This window comes from Orbicella faveolata, unplaced genomic scaffold, assembly GCF_042242905.1.
Source record: "Orbicella faveolata isolate gen_17 unplaced genomic scaffold, um_ofav_v1 contig_14, whole genome shotgun sequence".
Lineage (NCBI taxonomy): Eukaryota > Metazoa > Cnidaria > Anthozoa > Scleractinia > Merulinidae > Orbicella > Orbicella faveolata.
The window spans coordinates 12,041,990-12,068,786 of record NW_028301541.1 but is presented as its reverse complement, the minus strand read 5'-3'; the positions used below and the strand labels follow the sequence as shown (position 1 = coordinate 12,068,786).

The following is a 26,797-nucleotide window of genomic DNA, read 5'->3' as shown; positions in this document are numbered from 1 at the left end:
CGCCTACCCTACGTGATATTGTCAGCACCAGGAATATTTCAGCGGAACATGGAGAATCTACTGCAGAACGTTCCTTATGTAATTGTCCGGGTGGATGATATCCTAGTGTCTGGAGCCTGCGATGAAGATCACTTAAACAACCTGGAAGAAGTCTTAAAGCGACTAGCAAGTGCTGGCTTGGGACTTCGGAAAAACAAGTGTGTGTTCATGGAACCTCAAGTAACCTATCTGGGTCACAAGGTCAGCAAAGAAGGTATTCAACCATTGGATGACAAGGTCGAAGCAATCACCAATGCACCAGCGCCCAAGAATGTGTTGGAACTCAAATCGTACCTAGGCATGATTAACTACTACCAGAAATTCCTGCCTAACCTGTCAAGTGTGTTGGCTCCATTGCATGATTTACTACGTAAAGAGACCCGCTGGTATTGGGGTGAAGAGCAGATGCAGGCTTTCCAGAAGTCTAAGGATTTCCTGAAGTCCTCTAGACTCCTTGTCCATTATGATAGTCAGAAGAAGTTAACCTTGGCATGCAATGCATCACAATATGGCTTGGGAGCTGTTCTCTCGCATCGAATGGATGATGGCTCAGAGCATCCAATCGCATATGCTTCCAGGACACTGTCCAATGCAGAAAGAAATTATTCCAATCTTGAGAGAGAAGCACTTTCCTTGGTATTTGGTGTGAAGAAATTTCACCAGTACATTTACGGCAGACATTTTACTCTAGTGACTGATCACAAACTATTGGAATCATTGTTCAGTGAGAAGAAGGCCACACTGCCTATGGCAGCAGCTAGAATTCAGCGTTGGGCCTTGACTTTAGCTGCATACAACTACTCCATCGAGTACAAACCAGGACCACAACATGCCAATGCTGACGCCCTCAGCCAACTACCCTTGCCGGTTAGTCCTTCAACTACACCTTTGCCTTCAGAAACTGTGTTTGCAATGGAACTCCTCAATTCAACACCAGTGAGTGTGAATGAGATCAGAACCGGAACCAGATGTGATCCAATACTGTCTCAAGTAATCAAGTTCGTTCAGCATGGTTGGCCTAATCACAACTCAGATGAAGCATTGAAGCCCTACATCACTAGGAAAGATGAATTAAGTGTTCAAGATGGATGTTTGCTGTGGGGCAATCGAGTAGTGGTCCCCCCTAAGGAAAGAGCAAGAGTGGTAGAAGAGTTACACGAGACACACCCTGGAATTTGCCGTATGAAGGCGTTGGCGAGAAGTTATGTGTGGTGGCCAAAAATGGCAGTCCCTGCCAGGAAAGCAGGAAGTCACCACCAGAAGCCCCTCTACATCCCTGGGAATGGCCTCATAAACCCTGGGTTCAACTCCACCTAGACTATGCAGGTCCGTTCCTTGGAAAAATGTTTCTCATTGTGATGGATGCCCACTCCAAGTGGATGGAGGCGTTTCCAATGAATATATCAACTTCAAGTGCTACCATTGAGAAATTGAGAATCGCTTTCGCGACACACAGCCTACCTGAAATTGTCGTCACAAACAACGGGAGCAACTTCGCGAGCAAAGAGTTTGGAGATTTCCTCAAACAGAATGGATCCGTCACATCAGAACAGCACCCTACCACCCAGCGTCTAATGGACTGGCTGAGAGAGCAGTACAAACATTCAAGGAGGGAATGAAGATGAGTGGAGGAAGTGTGGAGGCACGAGTTTCAGAATTATTAGCTCGTTACAGAATCACCCCACAGACTTCAACAGGAGTGTCCCCTGCAGAATTACTTCTAGGAAGGAAACCCAGATCAAGGCTAGACCTAGTCTACCCGGAAATCGGAAGGAAAGTGCGACAAAGCCAAGCTTCTCAGAAACAGGCACATGACTGGCACGCTAAGGAACGCACCATGCAGGAAGGGGAAGCAGTTTACGCAAGCAACTTCCGAAGAGGACCAAGGTGGTTACCTGGAATCTTGAAAGAGTCAACGGGTCCAACTTCCTTCACAGTTCAGCTAGAAGATGGCCGACTCTTGAGACGTCACCAAGACCACCTTATACAGCGATCCTGCGTTCTCCAAGCACCTATTGCTGATCAAGAGGTTCCAGCAGACCCAATTCCAGCATCGCCGGCGGCTGAACAGCCAGAATTGCAGTGGGAAGAAACCCCAAGGGAACCTGCTGTTCCTGTGCAATCAACTGCCCAAGGCATTCCAGAGAAGCGTTACCCTACTAGGAACAGACACGCCCTCGATACTTGGCTGATTTTGTCATTAAGTGACTTTTTAGGTTATTAGGACAGAGACACTTAAGAACTGCAAGCTAAGTTTTGTCGTTGATTTATTGTACTAGTTTTCATGGGTTAGTGGGGGAGTGTAGAATGTTGTGAGCTGTGTAACCGCTCCTCCAGTAGTTTTCCAGTAGTTTGGTCGGATGAAACACGTTGTCAGTCGCTTGAATTAAAATAGAGTTGCGTTCTCGAGTTTTGGCTGGTTTATTGGCTCTAGAATATTACACATGCGATGTTTCCAAACTACACTAGTGCGTTTATTTTATCCTTTGTTTCTATCAAACAGACCAATATGTTCATACCCACAACCGAAACTTTTCCAAGTAAGTAGCATTAAAACTTGTCAAATTGTACAAAGAAACCCAGGAAACTGCTCAAATATTACTGCAGACTTTGTGGCGCCTACTGAAAGCATAAATTTTTTCAGTCTCTGAGGAGACTTGTTCACTGATGTTGATCAAGTAGCGCTGTTTACTTTCAATGCCTCTTGTTGAAATACTTCTCAGTTGTATTAATCGATATCAATGTGTATTTTAAATTTAAGTGGTTTTATTGTTAACACCAAAGGTGGCAACAGAACGTGCTGTTCCATGACAATTTGATAATTCTAAAGATTAATTCTTGTTTATTGGTCAAAAGAAAATTTGTATGTTAAATAAAGCAAATCATTCCTTTTCCATTTCTTCATCCAACATTCAACTTTCCATTTATCTCCAACTGTAAAACGAATACAAGCACATCTTCCGTGTGTGTTCAAGAAAACAAGAGTATCAGGTTACATAACTTTGCGAGGAATACAAAAGGATCAAGTTACAAAAGTTTGCGTGAAGAGTAAAATTGTCACGTTTGCTACTTAAATGTATTATTTAATTTGAAATGAGCAAAACTCAGCGTTAAACACTATAGTAAAATTCAAGAACTGTCATCATGATGTCAAACGGTAATTCACTGTAAGTTATTCTTGGACTGTGAATGAAAATACACACATCAAACATACCCACTGCTAAGATTATGTCTCATCAAAATCTCTAGCTGACTAGTAAGGTCAATACAAACCAGGAGTGAAAATACACATACCAAACATACACACTGCTAAGATTATGTCTTATCAAAATCCCTAGTTGACTAGCAAGGTCAATACAAACCAGGAGTGAATGGTAGAGGTTATATAGGAACGGTGTTATGAGTATTCCATCGGAGCTTTACGTTACACTCTGCACTATCTGAGATTGTCTTACTAGTTTCTTTATTGTATGGTTCCAGGAAATATTCATAACCTTCGCACCTCCCAAGATTTTCTGTTTCAGGGGGCTTCATGATACTTCTCCCACCTACTAAAATTTCCATGATTTTTACACTTGAGTCCCCTACTCCTTGGAGACTCCTTACTCCATTGGTTTCCTTGTTGTTCAATGTATTTTAAATGATGATTCGAGCAGGAGAAAAGGAGCTTTTTTTACTTTAAATCGCCCCTTGGACAGGATCTGAAGGTTTGCGATGTAAGAAAATCTGTGCTGTAGAATTGTTATAAAACAAGGACATTCCATCTCACTGGCAAGTAAATAAATCATCAGTATGTGAGTATTCTAATTTAAATTAATTTAGACAAGAAATTATAATGCCATGTAACACCATGGGAAATAAATAACGAAATCACACACTTAAGCTTAATGTAGACTGTAGACTGTTTACAGTGTGTGGAGTAGCTAAGTGACCTAGTACAGGAAATTTTGCTGCAAGATTTCTGAGTATTTTCGTGCATATTTCAGGCACTATTATCACTGATCACTCTAATCTGGGTATCATTGGAAATATCTTTTCCCTTTAGAACTTGATTACTGATGATGCTAAGTTTGATGATATCAGAAGTGGAACATTGAAGGCCAATGCTTGTCACAGCTGGTTACAGGTAACATGGGAGTCAATGGGTTTATAATTGTTTCTATAAGAAAGACTAAAAATTTCCTGACAAAGAACCATAAAGGCACCTGAATATTGCAACTACAGATTCTGTGACACCTAATGAAAGCGTAAGTTAATTTATTTAATATTTAAGGGGACTTGTTCACTGATATAAGATTATAATTAGTAGCACTGTTTATCTTCAATACCTCTAGTTAAATCGTTTTTCAGTTGTATTAATTGATATCGTGTTCTATATTAATTTTAGTAATTTTATTGTTGACAACAACAATGGCAACAGAATAAGAAAGTGCCTTATGTCTCAGGTTTGCATAATTGGCTGACATTCTCCCAGCCCTCCACAGGGCTGTCAATAAGGGCTGAAACTTGTAACACCTGTTATAACAGAGTATATTTGATGGACCCATGATGTTGTGGATGAACTGGCCTGTAACTGATACAATCCACTCGTAAAGTAACAAGTTTTCTACAACTGTGAAGATCAAGGCTACGGGTAAATTACAACTAAATGACAGCCCTGCTCCGAGTGTTTAGATCATTGAGGTTATATAAACACAGAAAAAGTACTCTATTGCTTAGACATATATAGCTGATACATAGTGGGAAGTACCTACTTCTGCTTGCTTCTGGTTTATAATGATCTTGGTACAAATTTACTAGTTAACTTAGGTTTTACCCTCAATGCCAAATTTGTGCAGACTGAGAAACCTTCATATGATTAAATTATATTATTTTTTAGCACTTCCTCGTTGATTCACTTTTATTTTAGGAATAAATAAAATAATCCTTAATAATATCCATATAACATAACCTTAATCAATTAAAACAGCTTTCAAATTTACTTTATTGTAAACATTTAGCAATACTCATTTTTAATCAAAAATTATAGGGTAACAATAGGGTAATAGCTCCAAATGTGATGGTATGTTAGCTTTAATTTGTTTCTCAGATACATTTTATCTTGTCATTTTGAAACATTTCATTCCCCCCCCCCCCTCCAATTATAGGCCTCTCCATTTATAAGCCATTTATTAGCAATGAAAATACAAAGGGCATTTCACCTGCGGAGTCTAAGGGAATAGAATGGGCTGGCCGAGAAAATTGAGAACACTAAAGCAATTGATAGTTTTAAGCGGACTCTTACAAAATAGTTTTGGATACATTTTGAATAAATTTTGAATATGTTTTGAATTTAATTATGTCATTAATGTGTGGTTCCAGAAAATATCCATATCCCCCCCTTCAGAGGGTTTTTCCTAGTTTGACCCCCCAGCCCCCAGGATTTTCCATTCCAGGGGGCTTCCTGGTACTTCATGGCTAGAGTTCCCTTGGAGTCACATGTGCATTCACAGTACTAGATGTTTTTCAGTAAGAATTATTTTGTTTGCATGTCTACAAGTGTTTGCAAGTTCTGATATTTTGTTAATAGTGGCTAGTTGTCGTTTGCATATGATGTAGAACTTTTCTAGAGTGCACAATTTGCATCTTTTAGTTTTCTTGGAATATGACTGTGCCCTGTCCAGGATTTTCCATTTGATCAATGTAGTCCATTATGGCTTTCTTTAACTGCCATACATGTTTGCTGAGCTCAGTTTGACAGCTGAACATGTATGCAACTAAACACAAACAAATTCTTACTGAAAAACGCCTAGTATTGTGATTGCATGACTGTGTGACTTCAAGGGAACTCTATGTAAGCCAACTAATTAACGTTGTCATCCAGATCCTGATGAGTGGGAAACACTACCATGAAACAGTTCTGTCGATTGAATAAATGAACAAGAATTAGTCCAGTCCACTTTCTTTCATTAGATGAAGCTCCAATACTGTTGGGCATTCTCGAGGGCAATTCTGATGTCCAACACATTCAGTGTATGTATATAATGTATGTAAGGCAAGGCTGTGCTCTAAGAAAATTTCCAGGGAGCCCTTCGAGCTTCCAATCATTCCAGCTAGGGTGCCCAGCTTTCCAGGCAGGTTGCCCAAAACTAATTAATTAGTCAATTGATTAATTAATCAATTAATTAAAACTCCTAATTAAGCCATGGTTTAATTAGATAATAATTAACTGAACCATGAAATTAAATTATACAAGTAATTTCCAAGCTTTTTGGGTTTTTTGTATGGTCTACACTATCAGATTACTCCTGGCAGCTTTTTACTGACAAACAAGTTTGATTTTCTTATGTTATCACAAAGTATATTAACAGAGTTTTTCAGAAAGGCTGATTAAAAGAACAGTGATCACAACTCAAAACAGAAACGCCTTTAAATTGACTTAAGCATATTATTGAATGTTTTCACCTGATACATTTACACTCTTGAACGCTGAAACTTAAATTTGAATTTAAGTACAGTATTTCAGCCAATGAAACTGGTCAGTCACAAATTTCCAGGATACGAATGAATTCTTTTAATTTGTTTTGTGTGCCTTCTTTCAAGTGCAATCACAGATTCTTTCAATTCATCTCCAAGTTTACTTTTCTTTAGCTGGCAGTCCAGGATTTCATACAGTATGCCAAGATTTTGATCTATCATCTCTTAAAAATTTTCTTTCTCAAATGTTGATCGATCTGCACGACTGTCATTATGTAGACTCAAAGTCATGTGATATGCGTAAAAAGTGATAATACCACCATACTGACATGTTTTCGTATCATGAAACTCATTCATAGTTTCGTGCTAAAATGGTCCAAATAAAAATTAATCCTCCCATTCAGATAATTTACGTAAAAATATCCAGTTTGATCAAGAAGTCAATTTAATGTATCCGAGTATCTTTAGAGAGTTAAACTTTTCAGAAGATACATGAAAGCTCTTGCGACAGTCCGGCCAATAGAGCAATTTGATAGTCTTTACTAAGCTGTGGGATTTTCAAAAAGAATTGTTTCGACTTTTTTTATCATTGCAGAAAGCCACAGAATTACCCAAAAAGCTGCGTATTAAATACTTATCATGTACTTTAACCAAACTTTCACACACACAGCAGAGTGAGTTGCTATTTTTAGTTGCCACAGTTTATTGTAGCGCACTAATATAAAATTTATTAACGCTAAATTTAGAATCGCTTAAAAGTTTTGTCAAAGATTACCAATTGAGAATTAACTCTTGAAATCATTTCTAGAAGTGCTTACGGTATCTGCTGTGGTACCAAATATTAACAAAATGAAATTGCTAGCAAGTCACCACTATTGAAGTTTTGTTTACCCAATACTTGATTGTTTGCATACTTTAACCGATTTGCGAAAAATTGTATATATGAAGAATTTTGTGAAGGTGAATTAATCAACATGACACGAGCGTGGGACAAAGAAAAAATTCTGAGTCCCCGACAGGAATCGAACCCATGACCTCCCGAACACCGGGCGGGCGCTCTATCCACTGAGCTACGAGAACTCATGGAGAGCAAGGTTATTTAACTGAGTTCATATATGATAGGTGTCCTGCATACTGCTAGGATCAACGCTATAGAATTCATCGTGAGTAGTGATAAGTTAATAAAGATGGTGAATTTTAAGCTCGGTAATGAAATGTGAAGGTGAATTAATCAACATGACACGAGCGTGGGACAAAGAAAAAATTCTGAGTCCCCGACAGGAATCGAACCCACGACCTCCTGAACACTGATTCCTGTCAGGGACTCAGAATTTTTTTTTGTCCCACGCTCGTCCCACTGAACTTAAAATTCACCATCTTTATTAACTTATCACTACTCATGAAGAATTTTGTATATAAATAATTAAGCGCTGCACCATCGAAAACTTTTGAAACACTAGAACATATCAGAATAAAATAATCTCCAGGGAAAATCGAGATTTTCAGTTTGCATTATCCGTGTGGTTTCTCATGTGTGAAGTCAAGTGCGAAGGGTAGATCATGTTTCATGTTAATTCATGTGGAACAAACAAGCTTGAAAAATAAAAAGCATGTTGTGCAAAAGGATATTTTTCTGCGAGTAACACTGTCAATCGACCAAATTTATAATTTTACAATTGGATGCTAGTAAAACTGGTAACAGGGAACAGGAAACCGGGAAGTGTCTGGGAACAAGTGTACAGTGGTAATCCACCTAAGAATTCAACGTGACGGACAAAGGAAAAGAAAAGGGAACAATTTGGGGAAATGCGAGGAAGTGTTTTTACAGTTGTAAACGTGAGTTTCTACCGGCTGTGTTTTAACAGATCTTTAACAGCATGAGAAGAATATTTGAAGAAGAAACACTTTGATGCTGAAGAAATCCTAACCATCACATTACATCATACAACTGACTAAGGACACATAAATTATGACATACTTATTCATGCTCTTATTCACTCATGCCCATTCTTGTACGTGCATTGTTGTTCATTTTATACTTAAATTAGCACGTTATCACAGGCTGTGCCCCCAGATTATGTGCCCAGTACATTCTTGTTAGAGGGAGGCACGGTGGCCTCATGGTTAGTGCACTCGTCTCCGGATCGAGCGGTCCGGGTTCGAGCCCTGGCCGGGGACATTGTGTTGTGTTCTTGGGCAAGACACTTTACTCTCACAGTGCCTCTCTCCACCCAGGTGTATAAATGGGTATCGGCGAACTTAATGCTGGGGGTAACCCTGTGATGGACTAGCATCCCATCCAGGAGGGAGTAGAAATACTCCTAGTCGCCTCATGCTACAGAAACCGGGATAAGCTCCAGCCTGGTGGGCCACTTGGCTCGTATGCAGACTTTACCTTTTACGTTCTTGTTAGAGCAGAGTCCGATTGGCATTGTGATAAACAAAGCCTGAAATGGTGCCTGGGGGAAAAATTGAATCAGTATTATCACAAGTTAAGTCCTCAATGGATCAGGCCACAGTGGTTCTTAAATACAATTTCAAGCCTTCATAATCTACTCACATCTTCTCATTTTGTGTGCAAGCTGTCGTATCAATTTAAAAATAGCAACATGCAATAGGATGCCGACAAGGAGCATACATGACCATGTTTGAACGTGGGTCGACCACTGTCTTCGCATTCGGCAACTAGCATGGCGGCCTTTTGGAGATCGGCAAGTCAGCTGGCAAATCAGGTGAGCAACAGATAAATAACCTATGGCCTAGCTGCTTTGTTAAAGACAAACTATATGAAGAAACAAGCAAGGAATATTCCACAATAATGCTAATGTTGGTGAAAGATGACCACAAAAAAGCAACTGCGTGACACTCAGATGACGTGTTGTCACATATCAGACGTTTTGTACCCAGTCAGCAGTCTGCATTTTATACTGACCTGTTGGGAAAAGATGTGATAATACCAATTCGACTTCCTGCCCAGGCGATATTTTATGTTTTGTCGAACCCAGTACTATATTGGACTCTGGGGCACATCGGTAGAAACCCACGTTTACAATTGTAACACTTCCTCACATTTCTGTTCCCTTTTCTTTTCCTTTATCCGCCATAGAGGTCCGCCATGTTGAATGCTCAGGCAGGTTACCACTGTACACTTGTTCCCAGACTCCTGTTCACCGTTTGCCATTACCAATTTTACTAACATCCTTTTACAATCTGTCGCCCGCTTTACCACAGCACTGAGTGGCAAACAAGAGAACTGGGTGCCCAGCCAGGCAACCAGTATTTTTCTTAAGTCGCCCGAGACCAAATGTTGGTCGCCTCAGGTGACTGGGCGCCATTAGAGTACAGCCTTGTAAGCCCACCCAAAACCCCTTATATTGTTATATAAGCCCAGGGATTTAAAAGGTATGCACTTATAGATATTTTGTTCTAAAGAAAATGATATTACGAGGTGAAGGAGAGCAAGGGGTTTGCTGAAACACATAATTATATAGCTTTGATGTTATCAATAAAATGAGATATAGTGCTGTAGCTGTAACATATTTCATGTAGTTGATACAGGTGCATGCACCTAATCCGTCTTACTCTCCTAATTAAAGCTCATTAATTAAATAAACATTACAGTTTACACCTTACTGTCTTACTGCCTTATTGTTGGGTCTTAGTTCCTGTAATTACTGAAAATTATGTGAAAATACTTGGTTATAAGACGCACCAAAAAGTTGAGAGTTAACAAAAGGATGTGATGAATCTGAGAACAATTATCCTTACACAATTGACATGCGAACTCTTTTTGTCAACGTAAACAAAAGTGAAAAAGTCAGACGTTTAATGACATACGTAAAAACAAAAGCTAAAAGTGCACACCTGTAATAATAAACATACATGTACAGTGCATACATGTTTATTTGAACCTTCCTGCTCAGGAAACATGCCTCTATTTACAAAAGTACTTAATAAATATTCAATGATTCGAATTTGTCCTAAAAAAACATCAATCACCTGACTACATCCTCCTTCGTTGAACCCAGCGAAATAACAAACAAGGCAGCTGGAGTTTTCATTTTAATATTTTAGAGACTTAAATGGCTTTCTGTCAAGGAATGTATATTTAAAAATTATGTTTTGTAACATTAGAACTTAAAACCAACTGTTCATAGCAAAATTGTCATCTAGCATTCCATGAAATGTAGCTAATTATAACTAAACAAAAGAAAGTTTCTAAGTTTCTAGCAATTGAGCTACTTGCATATATTATGTTCTTATTTGAACCTTTAACATATTTGCAACAAATTAGTGTTATTACATTGTAGCTGTACAATATAGTACTATCATATAATGTAAACAAGACTCTTGTAGCCTTGCTGATCATGTGCCACATTGTTGCAGCTCTGTTCTAAAATCCAGTAGTTGATCAACAGATAAATTCAGCCACCATTGATGATGTCATGAATAAACAATAGGTCTTATAGTAAAAAATGTATTTTAGTAGTTGTTCTCTTCCTTGGATTAAGTTCTTCAGTGTTAGTGTTTGTCAATCATTATTGTCATTTTTTCCTGGGCATCATTGCTAACGTGCTGGTTACATAAAAAATATTCGATTACATGACTAGCCAACTTAAACCCAATTTGTAGTCGCCAGTTGCATTGTCAGGTTGAATAAATTGTAACTGCAGATAATTCTGAAAGTCTCCACGGTCACCTGGTCCAAAATACTATCGTTTTTGATATAATCTGGACCATATTAATCTTATGGAAAGATTATTGTAGACAACACAGTATCTACTCCATCGCTTTCACCATTAAGTTCAATGTTAAAATGCCATTTTCTTGTAGCATGTATTTCTTTGTTATGTTATTCCACTCAAATTAGAACTAGCTTGTTGAGGTGTCCAACTCCATTCTCGCTTATAAGACAAACATCTTCAGGATCAAGCTGACAATTTATGTGATTGTTCCATTTTTGAAGAGGTAATATGATGCTGTTCAACAATTCATCTTCTCAACAACATACAGTACATCTCTGAAAGAAAAACAAAGACTTATTAACAACAAATGGTATAATTTACTTTTAACAACAAGTGCATTACTACATTGTATAAGGAATTATAAAAATTATTTTCAACCAGATCAGGTATTCCAAAAAGGAAAACGCCATTCTTCTTTACTTTGAAAAGCCTTTCAAACAGGCAGCAGTTATTTTTTACTTCATAGGCACTTTAACAATAAAGTCATTAACTGTACAATTATTGTTTTTTTTTTTTTTTTCAACGAACATAATATTAACAAGAATCAGGTTTCTGACATGGAATACTTCTGGTGCTAAATCTTGCTATCTTCTTATAATAAAGTTTGGAGTAATGCTACTTACCTTCAATTATGACATTTCTTCCAATTTTCTCTCATGTCTCTGTAAACACAGCTTGCTTATTCCAGTATACATATATCAGACCAGGAACAACACCAACAGACTAATTCTCTTCTCTAAAAAGAAAATAAGGCAGACTACAGTAAACATTGTAAAGACCCATTTCACCATCAATTGTGGCATTTCAAATGTAATGCATCATTCAGTTAACTATGGCTACACAGCATTAAACAGTAAGACAGCGACACGATAATACAAGTAAATAACATTTCACAACGTTTATGTTGCATACTTCTTAGAAAACAGTCCTAAGAAAATACGCACGCTGATTGGTTAAATCTCACGTGTCTATTAAACAATTGGATTATGAGCTCGAGTTCTATGGTATGATAATTGACGAGGACGCAGCCCGAGTCAACTATCACGCATAGAAATCTCGAGCTCATAATCTAATTGTTTTAGTATAAATCTACTACTCGTTCAAAACGTTATCTAAATCCTCTTCACGGACACTTTAAAAAAGCCATGAAGCGGCCGTCATTTTGTTAACAAGCGCACACTGCTACGCTACTTACTATCTATCACAGAATAGTTAGTGAGCAGTGTAGTCAATCAAAGAACGACATTCATGATAGAACCTCAGTAGATTTATACTAAAACTCGATAGAATGACGGTACATGTTTTCTATTTCTTAAGAAGCATAAAAAATACCTGCTTACCTTAAATTAAGACACTGATGACTTGAATGATCCCCTCTCCCCTAATGGGAAACTGGATGGGGAAAAGGGGGAAAATACCAATTACCTCCGACTTAAATTTCACAATATTTACCCCAATACCCCTCCATAATTTTTTTTACTGACGTAATTCCCTATTGACACCTATCCAGACTGCTTTGTGGTCACTATAATATGTCTCTAGTATACCAACATCTATATAATTTCGTCCAATGTTAGTGTAAATATGATCAAGAATAGTTCTATTACAAGTCGTATAGTCATTGACTACTTGACAATAACCATATTCTGAAACCATTAAGTTATATAAACCACTTATTTGTTGCTTATTCAGCCAATTAACATTGAAATCCCCGATTATAATATGAAATTGCTTAGAACATAAAGTGCTGGAATGTAAGTGCCTCAACGCCTCATAAAGTTGTCTTACAGGAACACTGGGCGATCTGTAAACTCCAGCAATTATAACATGTGGTAGACACTCCAATTCTGTGACAGCAATTTCTACACCAAAAGCATTCTGGCATTTAGGATATCCTACTTTACATGAAAGACAACAGTAAATGGCAGTCCCATGAAATGGCCTTTGATTTGACAAAGTCATTGCCTCGTCATTTCTAAAAAGTGTATATTTCTCAATTTCAAATTCTTGAATTCTATCTAAAACACTCAGTCTTGTCTCTGAGAAAACAGCAACATCTGGTGAATAAAACCCCAAATAACGCTTGACATCCAAAAAGTGTTTATGTAGTGACCTCGCATTTAAAAACATTATTTTCACAAAACTTTCATCTTGTTGGTTTATTGATTGTAAACGTGGCTTAAGATAAGCACTTGTTCTTAACCTATTCATCTCTTCTTCAACTTTACTACTGACACAAATTTTCTCTTCATTCAAATTTGTTATATACAATCCCTCAAGTGTTGTAACTCTACTTAATGCTACGTAATGAATATGTGGAATTTTTCGACTTGCTTCAAGATTAACCACTACTTCTCTTTCTGTGTCTCCTTGTGCTCTATGAATGGTTTTTGCAGCTGACAATCTTAGTGGGAATTGTTTCCTCACTATTTTGCAACTACTCGATTTACCAATACAAAATTGTGCGGTTGTAGGCATAATTGGAGTCCAGGGGCCCGTTTCACGAAAGCCCCGGAAACTTTTCGGGCCCGGAAAGCCATAGCAAAATCTCGAACCTTACGATTACAGAGCTGTTTTAGTCACATATTCTTAATATGAATAGAGGTTCTCTTCATACGAGAAGTTTCAGGCGTATACACTTCTCCGCTTTTAGATACAGGTGAACTAAAAATGGCTTTACGGGCCCGAAAAGTTTCCAGGGCTTTCGAGAAACGGGCCCCAGGACCCATCAATATTACTTGTATACAATTGGCTGTTCTCATTTCTTGTTTTCTGTCCAACATGATCGTGATCAAATTTCACCCAGATTATTCCTCGCGGTTGTGGGGGGTTGTACAATTCCACATATTTCACTACGCTTCCAGCTCCATTTGTTAATCCATTATCCAGTCTGGTATTGACAGCAATTTCAGCTCTCTGATTTATTGCAATACATAATTCTGAAGCCAATTGCATTGTTTTTCTAGGATCATTAGGAATTCTGCTTAGCAAAGTTTCTTTCATCCGTTCAGACTGTGCACCAATTACAAAATCAGATGCAATTATTAAGAACTTTTCCTCTTGAGCAGCATTGTATACCTTTTTGTTAAAATACTCTACTTTCTTATTTTGATAGAATAGATGAGGGGCATGATGAGGATAATTCGGATCATTTTCACAAATTAATCTCTGCTTGAGAATTCTAATGTCTTCTTCTGTATGTTTTCCTTCTCTTAATCTGTTGAAAATCTCAGCAAATAGACGACTCTCCCTTTGTCTCATAATTTGACAAAGCTCATAGCAAAATGTTTCTTCCACAAGTTTGTTGCTAATGCACCATAAGAACCTTTTAATGTTTCAAAAACGTAACCATCAAAAACTGGCTCTAATTGAAAAAGATCTCCAATAGCAATTATGCTGACCCCTCCAAAATCACTATCCACTCCCTTGATTTCTTGTAGTCTTTTGTTTAACTGAACGTTAAACAGAGAATTTCCGACCATAGAAATTTCATCGACAAAGATTACTTTCAAACCTCCTAGCTTATTACGCAATGAATTTAGCCTACTAGAATCTAATCTTTGATAACTGTACAATGAACGATTTGCAGGTACAGACAGTGCACTATGAATTGTACAACCACGGATATTAAATGCTGCTTTTCCTGTTGGCGCGAGAATAAGAGCTTTTATTTGTTGAAAATCATCACCTACATTTGTATTTAAACACTTAACTGCTGCTTGGTACAGTGCTTTTGTTACGTGAGATTTCCCAACTCCTCCACCGCCACTGAGAAAGCAATAAAAAGCAATATCACTTGTCCTAAGAAGATGCAGAATATGATAGAAAAAAACTAATTGTTCGTTATTCAGAGAACGTACAGCTTGGCGATATTCATCATCAGATATTTCATTGCAAATTGTATCCTGATCCACAACTGAACAAGAAGGAATTCCGAGATCATCAGAAAGATCATAGTTTTGATCACCATTATCTAAATCATTACCAGTTTCCCGTATACTATGAGAGCTATCAATTAATTCTCTATGTTGTGTGTTAGGTGCCATTAAATCCCACATGTTATTGTCATCAGTGTCTGTCATATTAAGCATTGCTTCATCAATTTGGGAACTATACGGGCAATATTCTGCTAGTTGGCTATTAATCTGTTCACTAATTTCACGGCATCTCTGTTCAAATGGCCTAAAACTTTCAATATCACGTCCTTCGTCTCTCCACGGACTGAAAAGAAACAACTCTCTAAAGTACTTTTCCGCATCAACTTCTTTATATAACCATACACTTCTGATGACCCTACATTTTGCTCGCTTTTTGATGACTTTACTTCGCGTTTTCAATTTAGTTGACTCATCACTTCGACTCTCATAATCATCTTCAAGATTATCTTCGTCTTGTGTTTCCAGTAGCAATCCATCGTTGTCTTCCGTTTACAGGACTTTGATGAATATTTTTACCATTACTCTTCATATCATGCCATGCAGCCCAATCCGCTAGAGTTACATTCTCCAAACTATGCGGCCTTTCAATATACCTTTTAATAAGACTACCGGTTTCTATTTCCTCTGACTCATCCTCCATTTCTTTGATTTGATCAAGTGATTTCAAAATTTGGATTCGTTCATCTGGTGGAGAAATTGGAATAAACACAACTTCACGTGACGATCGTCTCATAGGCAATTGCAAAGCAAGATAAACAGCTTCCTGTGCAGAAATTTCAACGGCATTAAGAAACTTATTCCAATATCTCTTACTTGCTGCTTAACACTAGAGTTCCCACTTTTGGCCTCCTCGCACGCAACCCTTAGAAGTTCACTCATACCTCGTTGAGCTTTACATATATAAGAAACAATATACATAGCACAAGCATACACATCTAAAACATACTGAATATCCATATTTGCTCTCCATGTTAGAAGACATGATTTGTTATAGTTATTTATTCTTAACTCATTAGGATTTCTCTTCAAAAAAATTGTTGCTGTCACTAGTGATGCTCGTATAGCAAGGGTATAGTTTTCTTCAGAAACACCTAATTTTTCAAGTAAATCATCAAATGATATGTCCCCTCCATCTTTCATATCATTAAGTTTCTCATGAAGTTTTTGAAATTCTCCTTTATGCTTTTCTTTTTCACTGGCAGCAATATCATCTTCTAATGGGTATAAAATAACTGTATTACGCATAGGTGGTTGTGGAAAGTTGAATCTACACACCATTGGGTTTTTCTTCTTGCATGTTTGGGAATGACTGTGATACTGCCGTATTACTAACTCGGACAAAGTAACGTCATTTGCTGCTTTACTACATGTTATAACCTGATTAATGAAGTCAACAACCTCTTTATCTGATTGCACACCAAATCGAGGAGCACCTTTAATCCACAGAAGCATATGTATATGAGGCGAACCACGTTGCTGGAATTCAACTCGGTAAAACCAGTCTTCGATGTTTCCTAAGGGCGATAAATTACTTGACAGAAATTTTAAGAAAAACTGCTGAAATTGGTAATCGAAGTGTCGTGCACAAGTAACTGGGTCACTCTGAATAAGCCTCGTCTTTTCTTCCCAGGTGAAATTGCCTAACTCCTCGTCACTATACTCTTTTTTATCAATCAATTTCCCAAGAATTCTAAGAAGGTGCTTCCACTTAGTCTCTCCTGCAGAAAAACTACAGAAAAGTGTGGCCGGCCCCAGTTGCCTAATCATCGCAAATAAATCCTTCTTAGCCTTCTCAAAATACGGAGGGGACCCCCTTAGTGCTCTTAAAAGTCTATACCCATCATCTGAATAACATAACTTCTCCAGTGCTCCATCCTTTTTTAAATCTCCAGCAGTTATTTTTTGGCCTTTAGTTTTGTGTTTACGAAGGGCGACTTGCGACTTACCCAATAGAATTTTCATCTGTAATTTTTTTACTTTAAAAAATAGGTTTTCAATGCACATACTAGCTCTTCTATGAGACCGCCTCAGTTCAGATTTACAAATATCACTGTAATATACTGGAACATCTCGTGCACTATTTTCAGCTCTTGCCTCACCACAAAATATACCTGGATATGCTAATTCCTCACAATCCTTGTCTTTGAAAATACTCAGTGGTTTGTTACCTTTACCAGGTGCAAATGAAAAAACGGACTGGGAATGTTCATCATCTTCTATAAACTCTGCCAATATCAGCATTGTATTCAACGCACCAGCGCACTCTTCAGTATTATCATTTTCATTCCATGTATCATTCCCCGCTACGTAAGATTCGCTTACTGTGGAATCTTCATCACATAACAATCTTTTATCGCCACAAACTCCCATATGTACACTAGCAGGTACTGCAACAGAAATCAAAATCGGGACACCATTTCTACCCATATACCCATTTTTGTGCACTTCTACCAACAGAACATTGCTTGGCTCTAGAATTCTATGAATCAATATCTTTTCAGAATCACTTTCAACTGATAAACAATGTTCTCGAACAAATTGCTCCGAAGCAATGTCATGTATAACCGTCATATGATATCTAATGGATTCCTCTTGATTTTCACAATGGTTACAAATAGAACAAAAATATAAATGCTCAACCTCTTGATCAGGATGCTGTTTTATAACACTACATCGATATGTATCAGTACAATCCTCGGTATCATAACCTGCTTTATGTACCATAACCATATGGCCATTTAAATCATAAAATGTACTTGAACATTGCTGACATTCAAGACAAAAATACAAGTACGTTCTTGGTACTGGTTCACTAGGACTAACTGACATATCTGAATCCCTGCAGTATGATGTAGAAGACATCTCATGATTTAACTCCCTTACCTCTACTTGACGATGACGTTTCTCTATATTAACCCACTCTTTATTCAGCGCTATCTTCTCTTGTTTAAAGAGAGAACCATTCTCTATTAACCATTGTGCCGCTTCAAACACTTTATCTGGTCTAATATTTTGTGACAAAATGTAACTTTTGTATTTTAACTTTCTCTTAAGCTGCACTTTAATTGCTCCTTCTTGTTCACCCAGTCTAGGCAACACACTCACTGTGTTCACAACATTAGCTGGAACATTTACAACATTGCCACAAATTTTCATTTGCTTTCCGCGTGGTGCTTCATGTAACTTTTCAAACACTAATCGTGGCGACACTAATCTCCATTCCAACTCTGTTAGATCAAGATTTTCTGGTTTGTACGGAAATGTCATTTTGTTGGCTACGGCACACCTTGGAATCTTATTTTTTCTTAAGTTCGCCAAACACGTCCTGCAAATCCACTTTATATCTAATTCATTACTTGAAGCTGCTTTAATACATTTTCTAATGGCACCATTTTCAAAATTAGACAGTACTCCAGCCTTGTGAACACTATGTTTGTACCACAACTGATCACAACAAATGCACACAAATGTCGGCCCCTCTGCAATGACCTGGTGGAATTTTGAAATTAATTTACGTATTGAGCCGTCTTTAGTTTCACTTCTTCTCTGTTTCTTTCTTTTAAGCCTCGCAACTCTATCAACTTCTGTCTCACTTTTTCTCTTACGCTCCATCCTCTTTCTTATAGCTTTCAATCTAAGTAATCTTCTCTCTCCCTTTTTTTCACTACTTCTTTTGACTTGCATACTTCTCCTTACTTTGAGTAATCTAGACGTTCTTTGCTCCACTGTTTCCTGTGTTTTCCTTAGCTGAAAACTGTCTTTCTTTCTTTTTAATCTAACCTCCCTTTCTTCAACTGTTTCCTGTTGTTTTCTTTGCTTAAGACTATCTCTTCTCTTTTTTAATCTTGTTTCCCTTTTTGCAACTGTTTCTTGATTTTTCCTTTGTTTAAAACCCTCTTTCCATTTCTTTAATCTAACCTCCCTTTCCTCAAATGTTTCCTGTCGTTTTCTCTGCGTAAAACTATCTCCTCTCTTTTTTAATCTCGTCTCTCTTTGTTCAACCGTTTCCTGATTTTTCCTCTGCTGAAAACCCTCTTTCAATTTCTTTAATCTAACCTCCCTTTGCTCAACTGTTTCTTGATTTTTTCTTTGCTGAAAACCCTCTTTCAATTTCTTTAATCTAACCTCCCTTTGCTCAACTGTTTCTTGATTTTTTCTTTGCTGAAAACCCTCTTTCAATTTCTTTAATCTAACCTCCCTTTGCTCAATTGTTTCTTGGTTTTTTCTTTGCTGAAAACCCTCTTTTAATTTCTTTAATCTAACCTCCCTTTGCTCAATTGTTTCTTGGTTTTTTCTTTGCTGAAAACCCTCTTTCAATTTCTTTAATCTAACCTCCCTTTGCTCAATTGTTTCTTGGTTTTTTCTTTGCTGAAAACCCTCTTTCAATTTCTTTAATCTAACCTCCCTTTGCTCAATTGTTTCTTGGTTTTTTCTTTGCTGAAAACCCTCTTTTAATTTCTTTAATCTAACCTCCCTTTGCTCAATTGTTTCTTGGTTTTTTCTTTGCTGAAAACCCTCTTTCAATTTCTTTAATCTAACCTCCCTTTGCTCAATTGTTTCTTGATTTTTCCTTTGCTTAAAACTTTCTTTCAATTTTTTTAATTTAATCTTCCTTTGTTCGATTGTCTCCCGATCTTTCCTTTGCTCTCTACATTTTTTCGATTTCTCTAATCTTGATTTTCTACTTTCTTCCGTCTCAATATTTCTTGCCTTTCGATTTCTTTCTTTAGCTTTGTCCAGCCTCATCTTCTTTTCACCTTCAGATTCATTTTGCCTTTTTGCTTTGTTCCTTTCTCTCATCTTCTGAAGCCTCAAAACTCTTTGTTCACATGTTTCCATTTTTCTCTCTCGACGCCTCTGCTCTCTCATCTTATCCAGCCTCCCTGTTTTACTATGACCCGCTGAATCCTTTTCTATCACCGACATTCTATTATGGACTTTTGTACTTTCACTAAAATTACCCTCCATTTTTTTACTATTAGTAATATTTACACCACATTCTTCGAACATTAACTTGGTAACATGTACACCTATCACTTCAAAAGGTACGACTTTATTACATGAATAAAACCTTTGCAAATAGTCGATTAATTTTTCTAACCTTGAAAACTCAAGCAAAACGGAAGTTCCTTCACTGCATGCATTGCCCCACTTATCTCTAGAATGAGCATCAAACAATTTTATTTTATCTTCAGCAAAAAATATCGCCACAGTGTTACAAAATATTGTTAGCAGACAAGCATTATATCGCCTTTTCAAAAAACGTAATGCTTCCAACAAAGAAAAATAGCAGCCTCTTGACTCTAACATGTTCACATCACCGGCAATGCTTTCACTATAAGATAATCTGTATGTTTCGTCATCCAAGGACAATGCACTGGGTATTTCACTTAGTAAAAGCAAATCTTCTTTTATTGACAAATGAATATATGAGTAAAGACCATTTCCCACACGAAGAATATTGTCCATTTTTCTACTGTTCCATGCTTCTGTAAAACAGCTAGCAGTTGCATTAAATATAATCGCTACCAGACTATTTACAACACATTGTTTCCCAGCATTTATCCCAAATAACTCCTCGTTACCTTGATAAAAACTTCCTGTTAACTCATTCATGTATACTGGTCCAGGATTACTTTCAATGTCATTATAGAGTTTAATACTCTTGTACAAACTTTGATGATTTTTATCCGTAAATACTTCGCAACAATTTTTAAGAACAACTCTTTTCCTACGCTTATTAAGCATACTATGTGCCTTTTGTTTCTTCTTCTTTCTCTCCTTTTTAGCTGATATCCCAAAGAAATACTTGAAACAGACGTGCTCCTTTCGAATGCTGCTTTTTCTGAACTTGTAAAGTATAGACGACCTTGGAACAGCTCCCAGTACTTTTCTCTTAAATAAGCATCTTATCTTTCTATTTTTTTTGCATACCAATCTTAACCCTGGAACTAATTCTTGAAGGTTCTCGACATCTAAACTTACGTCTTCTAGTCACGCTTTTGTATCCTCCGCTACACTCGAAAATACAATATCTCGATCTTACACTTTTTAAATCGTTTTCGGAGCATCTCGTTCCCTCCAAATAATTATTGCCATCGATCCAACACATAAGCTTGAAATCCCTAGCTTTTGCGCGCAATCCTTCATTCGTTTTACATTTAGTACACGGTGTTCTTTCTCTAAATTTCATGGAACTAACGCTTAAAGTCTTTATTGATAACTCTCCGCACACATACTCACTTTCGACGACAGGATCTGCAGCTTTACTGATATCCATGTCTCGCTGATCGTCTACAATTGTTTCTCTCTGTTCCTGTTTCTTACACAGTGTGACTATCATAGCAAAAATCTTCAATGACACCACACTTACTATACGAAATATTCCCAGCCACCTTCGACGCAAAGTAGGCCATGACGCAATCACAACGAGATTTCTTAACATTTCTGCAACTCTTTGTAATAACCACACAAACAACTTCATAATAACAATATCCTTCCTATTGGAATAAAAACGCTCTCTGGTTAAAAATATATTGAAAACATAAGCTTTCGGCTATCAGTCTATAGCCTTTCACGAATGAAAAATGTGGCGCGCAAGCGAAAATATATACGAATGGGGTGCGAAAAATTGAGAATAAAAACAAGCGTGAAAAAAGCTAGAAGATAAAAATGTAAATGAGGCCTGATTACAATAAAATCGAGTATTGCCTAGGCAACGGTTTTGAGTTGTTTTCCGCGTCGACGGTTTTTGCTGTGTGCCAAGATTCTAGTGTTTTCCGAACGCGGTAATTACTTTTGTCAATGACACAAGCATTGTCGAAATCAATGGAGTGATTGTTTTGCCACGCATGGTTGGCAACATTAGAGCCATTTGAATAGTTCTTCAAGTTTCGTTGATGTTCCTTTTTTCGGGTTTGGAAGCATCTTCCGGTTTCTCCTATGTAATTCCAAGGGCAGTCTTTACATGGAATTTTGTAAACAACATTACATTGAAAATCTGAGGGTTGTCTGAACTTTGGTGACGGGAATTCTTGTTGAAGGGTTTTAAGTGGTTTGTTGACAACTCGGATATCATTTTTGCGGAGTAATCTTGTGAGGGGCTCGGTTAGGCCGCTGATGTAAGGGAGACATGCAAAACCCTGGTACATATTAGATGGATCAGCCCATTTGAAGAACATAGAAACCAGTTCTTCTGGTGGAGGAACTGTAGATGGGGGTGGCTTCTTATTGAGAATATTAGAAATAACAGCCGGTGGGTAACCATGAGCTTCTAACGCGGCCCTAACATGATTGGTTTCACGTGTTTTTCCTTCAAAGCTGCTAGGGAGGTTGGATGCCCGGAACAAGAGGGTCGAGGCCGTGCTGATTTTGTGTTCTTTTGCATGATGGGAAGAGAAATCCAAATAACGGTCAGTATGGGTTGGCTTCCGAAATATATCAATAAAGGCAACTCCATTTCTTCTGGAAACCAAGGTGTCTAAGAAGGCAATTTGGCCGTTGTTTTCAAGTTCGATTGTGAAAGAAATTTTGGGATCACAGGCGTTAAGAGTATCGTGGAAGGAAGAAACGGCGTCCTTCTTGATAATCACAAAGCTGTCTCAACATATCGTTTCCAAACCCTTGGTGGGACTGGTGAGGTACTGATAGCTAAATCCTCGATCACTTCCATACAGAGGTTAGCAACAATGGGGCTAACTGGACTGCCCATTGCACAGCCGTGGATCTGTTTGTACGTGCAGTTATTATAGACAAAATAATTGTTTGAAAGAGTGAAATCCAGTAGAGAAATGATGTCATCTGTGCTGAGAAATGTTCTGGATCGTAATGTGTTGTCATTGTTTAATTTGCTCCGAATGTATTCACAGGCTTTGTTGACTGGAATAGCTGTGAAAAGCGACACAACGTCAAATGAGACCATAACTTCATCATCAGAGATTTCCATATTAGCCACTTCTTTGGCGAACTGTGAGGAATTGAGAACAGAATATCCATTGTGGTTCTGTATCGGCGATAGGATTTCCGAAAGCCACAATGGATATTCTGGTTCTGTATCGGCGATAGGATTTCCGAAAGCATGTAAAATGTTCGACTGAACATACTAAAGTAATCTGACACGTCCCCAGATTAATGTAGATATCATCTTACTTTCTAACAGGCAATTTGATTCGTTCTTTGATACAACCCACACTGTGATTGGTGTGACACGAGCACATGCATAACTCCCTTTCTCACCGATCACATAGCCCTTCCAACCCCTAAGGGGAACTTTTGCTCAAAAATACTCAAGAGAACTTTTCGCATTTTAGACGAGTCGTAAGTTTACCCTTTTTACACAACACAACGCAACAACACTACTTCACCAAACATAGGCACGCAAGACGTGCAAGAGTTATTTTTTTCTGTGAAGTTTTGTAGATAGAAGCATTCATGGTATAGTAATGATTTGGTTAATTTGACAAGTTTTTTTGGTTGCGATGTTACATCGGTCATGGTAAGATAGCTAAATAGTAAGCTATAAAATGTTTGACTGAACAAACTACAGTAATCTGACATGTCTCCAGATTAATGTAGTTATCATCTTATTTTCTAACGGGCAATTTGATTCGCTCTTTGATACAACCCGCACTGTGATTGGTGTGACACCCGCACATGCATAACTCCCTCGCTCACCGATCACATAACCCTTCCAACCCCCAAGAGAAATTTTTGCTCAAAAATACTCAACTTAATTTAGAGACTTTTTTGCATTTTACACAAGTCGTAAGTTTACCTTTTTACACAACACAACACAACACAACACAACTTCACCGAAAATAGAAAGAAAGAGAAAAAAAAATCTCTGACACGTTGAAAGTCTGATTTAATTAAATGTACTTTAACTTGGTGCCACGCAGTCTTCAAAGAACATTTGAACAGTTTTCATACTTTTTCCCTTAAAAAATATCGGGCTGAAATGAATGTCATCAAATAAAACTATTAAACTGCTACTGCAGAGACGTAAAAACCGTCCAGAAACAAAACCTTCTTTTTTGTTTAATATCCTGGAAACAATAGCCGATAACTTGTCAGCTCTAATTGAATTTACTCCCATATAAAAAACAAAAGTGTTAAGTTACCATTTGTTACTAAAGATAGCAAACATCTCGTGGGAAAGAGTGATGACGATTCGTCCGCTCTAATTGAATTTACTCCCTTGTGAAAAACAAGAGTGTCACATTACACTTTGCAACTAAAAACCAAAAATGTCTCGTTATATTTGCATGCAACAAGAACAAAACAATTGTTACCCGCACTTACTATTGTAAACGTTAGAACTGTTTCAAATCTAAAGTCTCGTCCCCTCTAAAGCAAGTCCTAAGAACTAGACGCGACGATTCGTGACCTCTAATTGAATTTACTCCTTGTGAAAAACAAAAGTATCAAGTTACCTTTGTAACTAAAAATAAAAATATCTCGTTGCATTTGCATACTACTAACTCACGAACTGTTTCAAACCTCAAGGCTCATCTCGTTCATTTAACTAAAATCCTCAGCCTAACCCACAGAAAATGTCGAAGTAAACCCAATATATGAATACTTCCTCCTCTTTTATAGAAGAATAAATATGGCCGTTCTGAACTCTATCGGGATCAAATCTTCTCACATACCATTTACCTTTACAACAAGAAATTTGATTGGCTGTTTATAGTAGATCCAATCTGATTGGTGTGACATACATACATCTCTCACTCACTCACTTACTCACTCACTCACTCACTCACTCACTCACCCATTGACCCGTCCATAACATACCCGACGCGCCGACTAAGAGGTATTTTTTTTACAAAAAAATAACTCAAAAATAGAAAGAAAGAAAAAACCTCTCTGACTCGTTGAAAGTCTGATTTAATTAAATGCACTTTAACTTGACGCCACGAAGTCTTCAAAGAACATTTGAACGGTTTTCATACATTTTACCTTTAAAAATATCAGACTAAAATGAACGTCATCAAATAAAACTATTAAACTACTGTTACACAGACGTAAAAACACTCTAGAAATGAAAGCTTCTTTTTTGTTTAATATCCTGGAAACAATAGCCGATAATTTGTAAGCTCTAATTGAATTTACTCCCAAATGAAAAACAAAAGTGTCGAGTTACCATTTGTAACTACAAATAGCAAACATCTCGTGGGAACAAGTGGTGACGATTAGTCAGCTCTAATTGAATTTACTACCTTGTGAAAAACAAGAGTGTCAAATTACACTTTGTAACTGAAAAATAAAAATATATCGCTATATTTGCATGCAATAAAAACAAAACAATCATTACCTGCACTTACTATTGTAAACGTTAGAACTGTTTCAAATCTAAATAGTCTCGTCTCCTCTAAAACTTGTCCTAAGAACTAGGACCGACGATTCGTGACCTCTAATTGAATTTACTCCTTGTGAAAAGCATAAGTTGTAAGCTCTAATTGAATTTACTCCCATATGAAAAACAAAAGTGTCGAATTACCATTTGTAACTACAAATAGCAAACATCTCGTGGGAACAAGTGGTGACGATTCGTCAGCTCTAATTGAGTTTACTACCTTGTGAAAAACAAGAGTGTCAAATTACACTTTGTAACTGAAAAATAAAAATATATCGCTATATTTGCATGCAATAAAAACAAAACAATCATTACCTGCACTTACTATTGTAAACGTTAGAACTGTTTCAAATCTAAATAGTCTCGTCTCCTCTAAAACTTGTCCTAAGAACTAGGACCGACGATTCGTGACCTCTAATTGAATGTACTCCTTGTGAAAAGCATAAGTTGTAAGCTCTAATTGAATTTACTCCCATATGAAAAACAAAAGTGTCGAGTTACCATTTGTAACTACAAATAGCAAACATCTCGTGGGAACAAGTGGTGACGATTCGTCAGCTCTAATTGAGTTTACTACCTTGTGAAAAACAAGAGTGTCAAATTACCCATTGTAACTAAAAAATAAAAATATCTCGTTACATTTGCATGCAATAAGAACAAAACAATCGTTACCTGCACTTACTATTGTAAACATTAGAACTGCTTCAAATCTAAATAGTCTCGTCTCCTCTAAAAAATATCCTAAGAACTAGAACCGACGATTCGTGACCTCTAATTGAATTAACTCCTTGTGAAAAACAAAAGTATCAAGTTACCCTTTGTAATTAAAAATAAAAATATCTCGTGTCATTTGCCTACTACTCATGAACTGCTTCAAAACTCAAGACTCATCTCGTTCATAACTAGCGACCATTACACTGAAAATTATGCACTCTAAAACAACCCAATGTACGTATGTAACTGTCACACACCCCTCCAAACCGGACTAAAAATCACAAACCGGCAACATACACGTCGCTCTTTATTTTCAATTACCAAAGTCCTTGTGTTTATACATACCTTGTGTTTCTCACGTACCATTTACCTTTACAACAAGAAATTTGATTGGCTGTTCATAGTAGATCCAATCTGATTGGTGTGACATACATACATCTCTCACTCACTCACTCACTCACTCACTCACTCACTCACTCACTCACTCACTCACTCACTCACTCACTCACTCACTCACTCACTCACTCACGCACTCACTCACTCACCCA

The 26,797-nt window shown here is 37.4% G+C and overlaps 1 protein-coding gene, 1 long non-coding RNA gene and 1 pseudogene across 4 annotated transcripts in view; 1 reads left to right on the top strand and 2 right to left on the bottom strand.

Annotated features, from left to right (window-relative positions):
• The window catches only part of LOC149114023 (uncharacterized), a 34,000-nt gene extending 23,873 nt beyond the window's left edge, over positions 1–10,127 (top strand). For both annotated transcript variants that reach the window (XR_016206390.1, XR_016206389.1), the window contains 2 exons: positions 4,085–4,165; positions 4,485–10,127. This is a non-coding gene — a long non-coding RNA (uncharacterized LOC149114023). The remainder of the gene's footprint in view (positions 1–4,084; positions 4,166–4,484) is intronic.
• A 1,611-nt stretch (positions 10,128–11,738) lies between these two features.
• LOC149114021 (uncharacterized) lies at positions 11,739–25,952 on the bottom strand. 2 transcript variants are annotated; one of them, XR_016206388.1, is made up of 3 exons: positions 25,323–25,952; positions 12,581–12,632; positions 11,739–11,976 (listed from the first exon to the last, which is right to left on the bottom strand). XR_016206388.1 is itself a non-coding variant. In XM_089286654.1 (2 exons), the coding sequence occupies exon 1, from the start codon at positions 13,716–13,718 to the stop codon at positions 12,717–12,719; it is 1,002 nt and encodes a 333-aa protein (XP_089142780.1). In that variant the 5' UTR covers positions 13,719–14,405; the 3' UTR covers positions 11,739–11,976; positions 12,581–12,716. The 2 variants fall into 2 exon arrangements, 1 of the variants encoding a protein (XP_089142780.1); XM_089286654.1 differs by lacking the exon at positions 25,323–25,952 and having other exon boundaries at positions 12,581–14,405.
• On the bottom strand, positions 21,982–23,201 carry LOC149114022 (uncharacterized; annotated as a pseudogene).
• Positions 25,953–26,797: the final 845 nt, after the last annotated feature.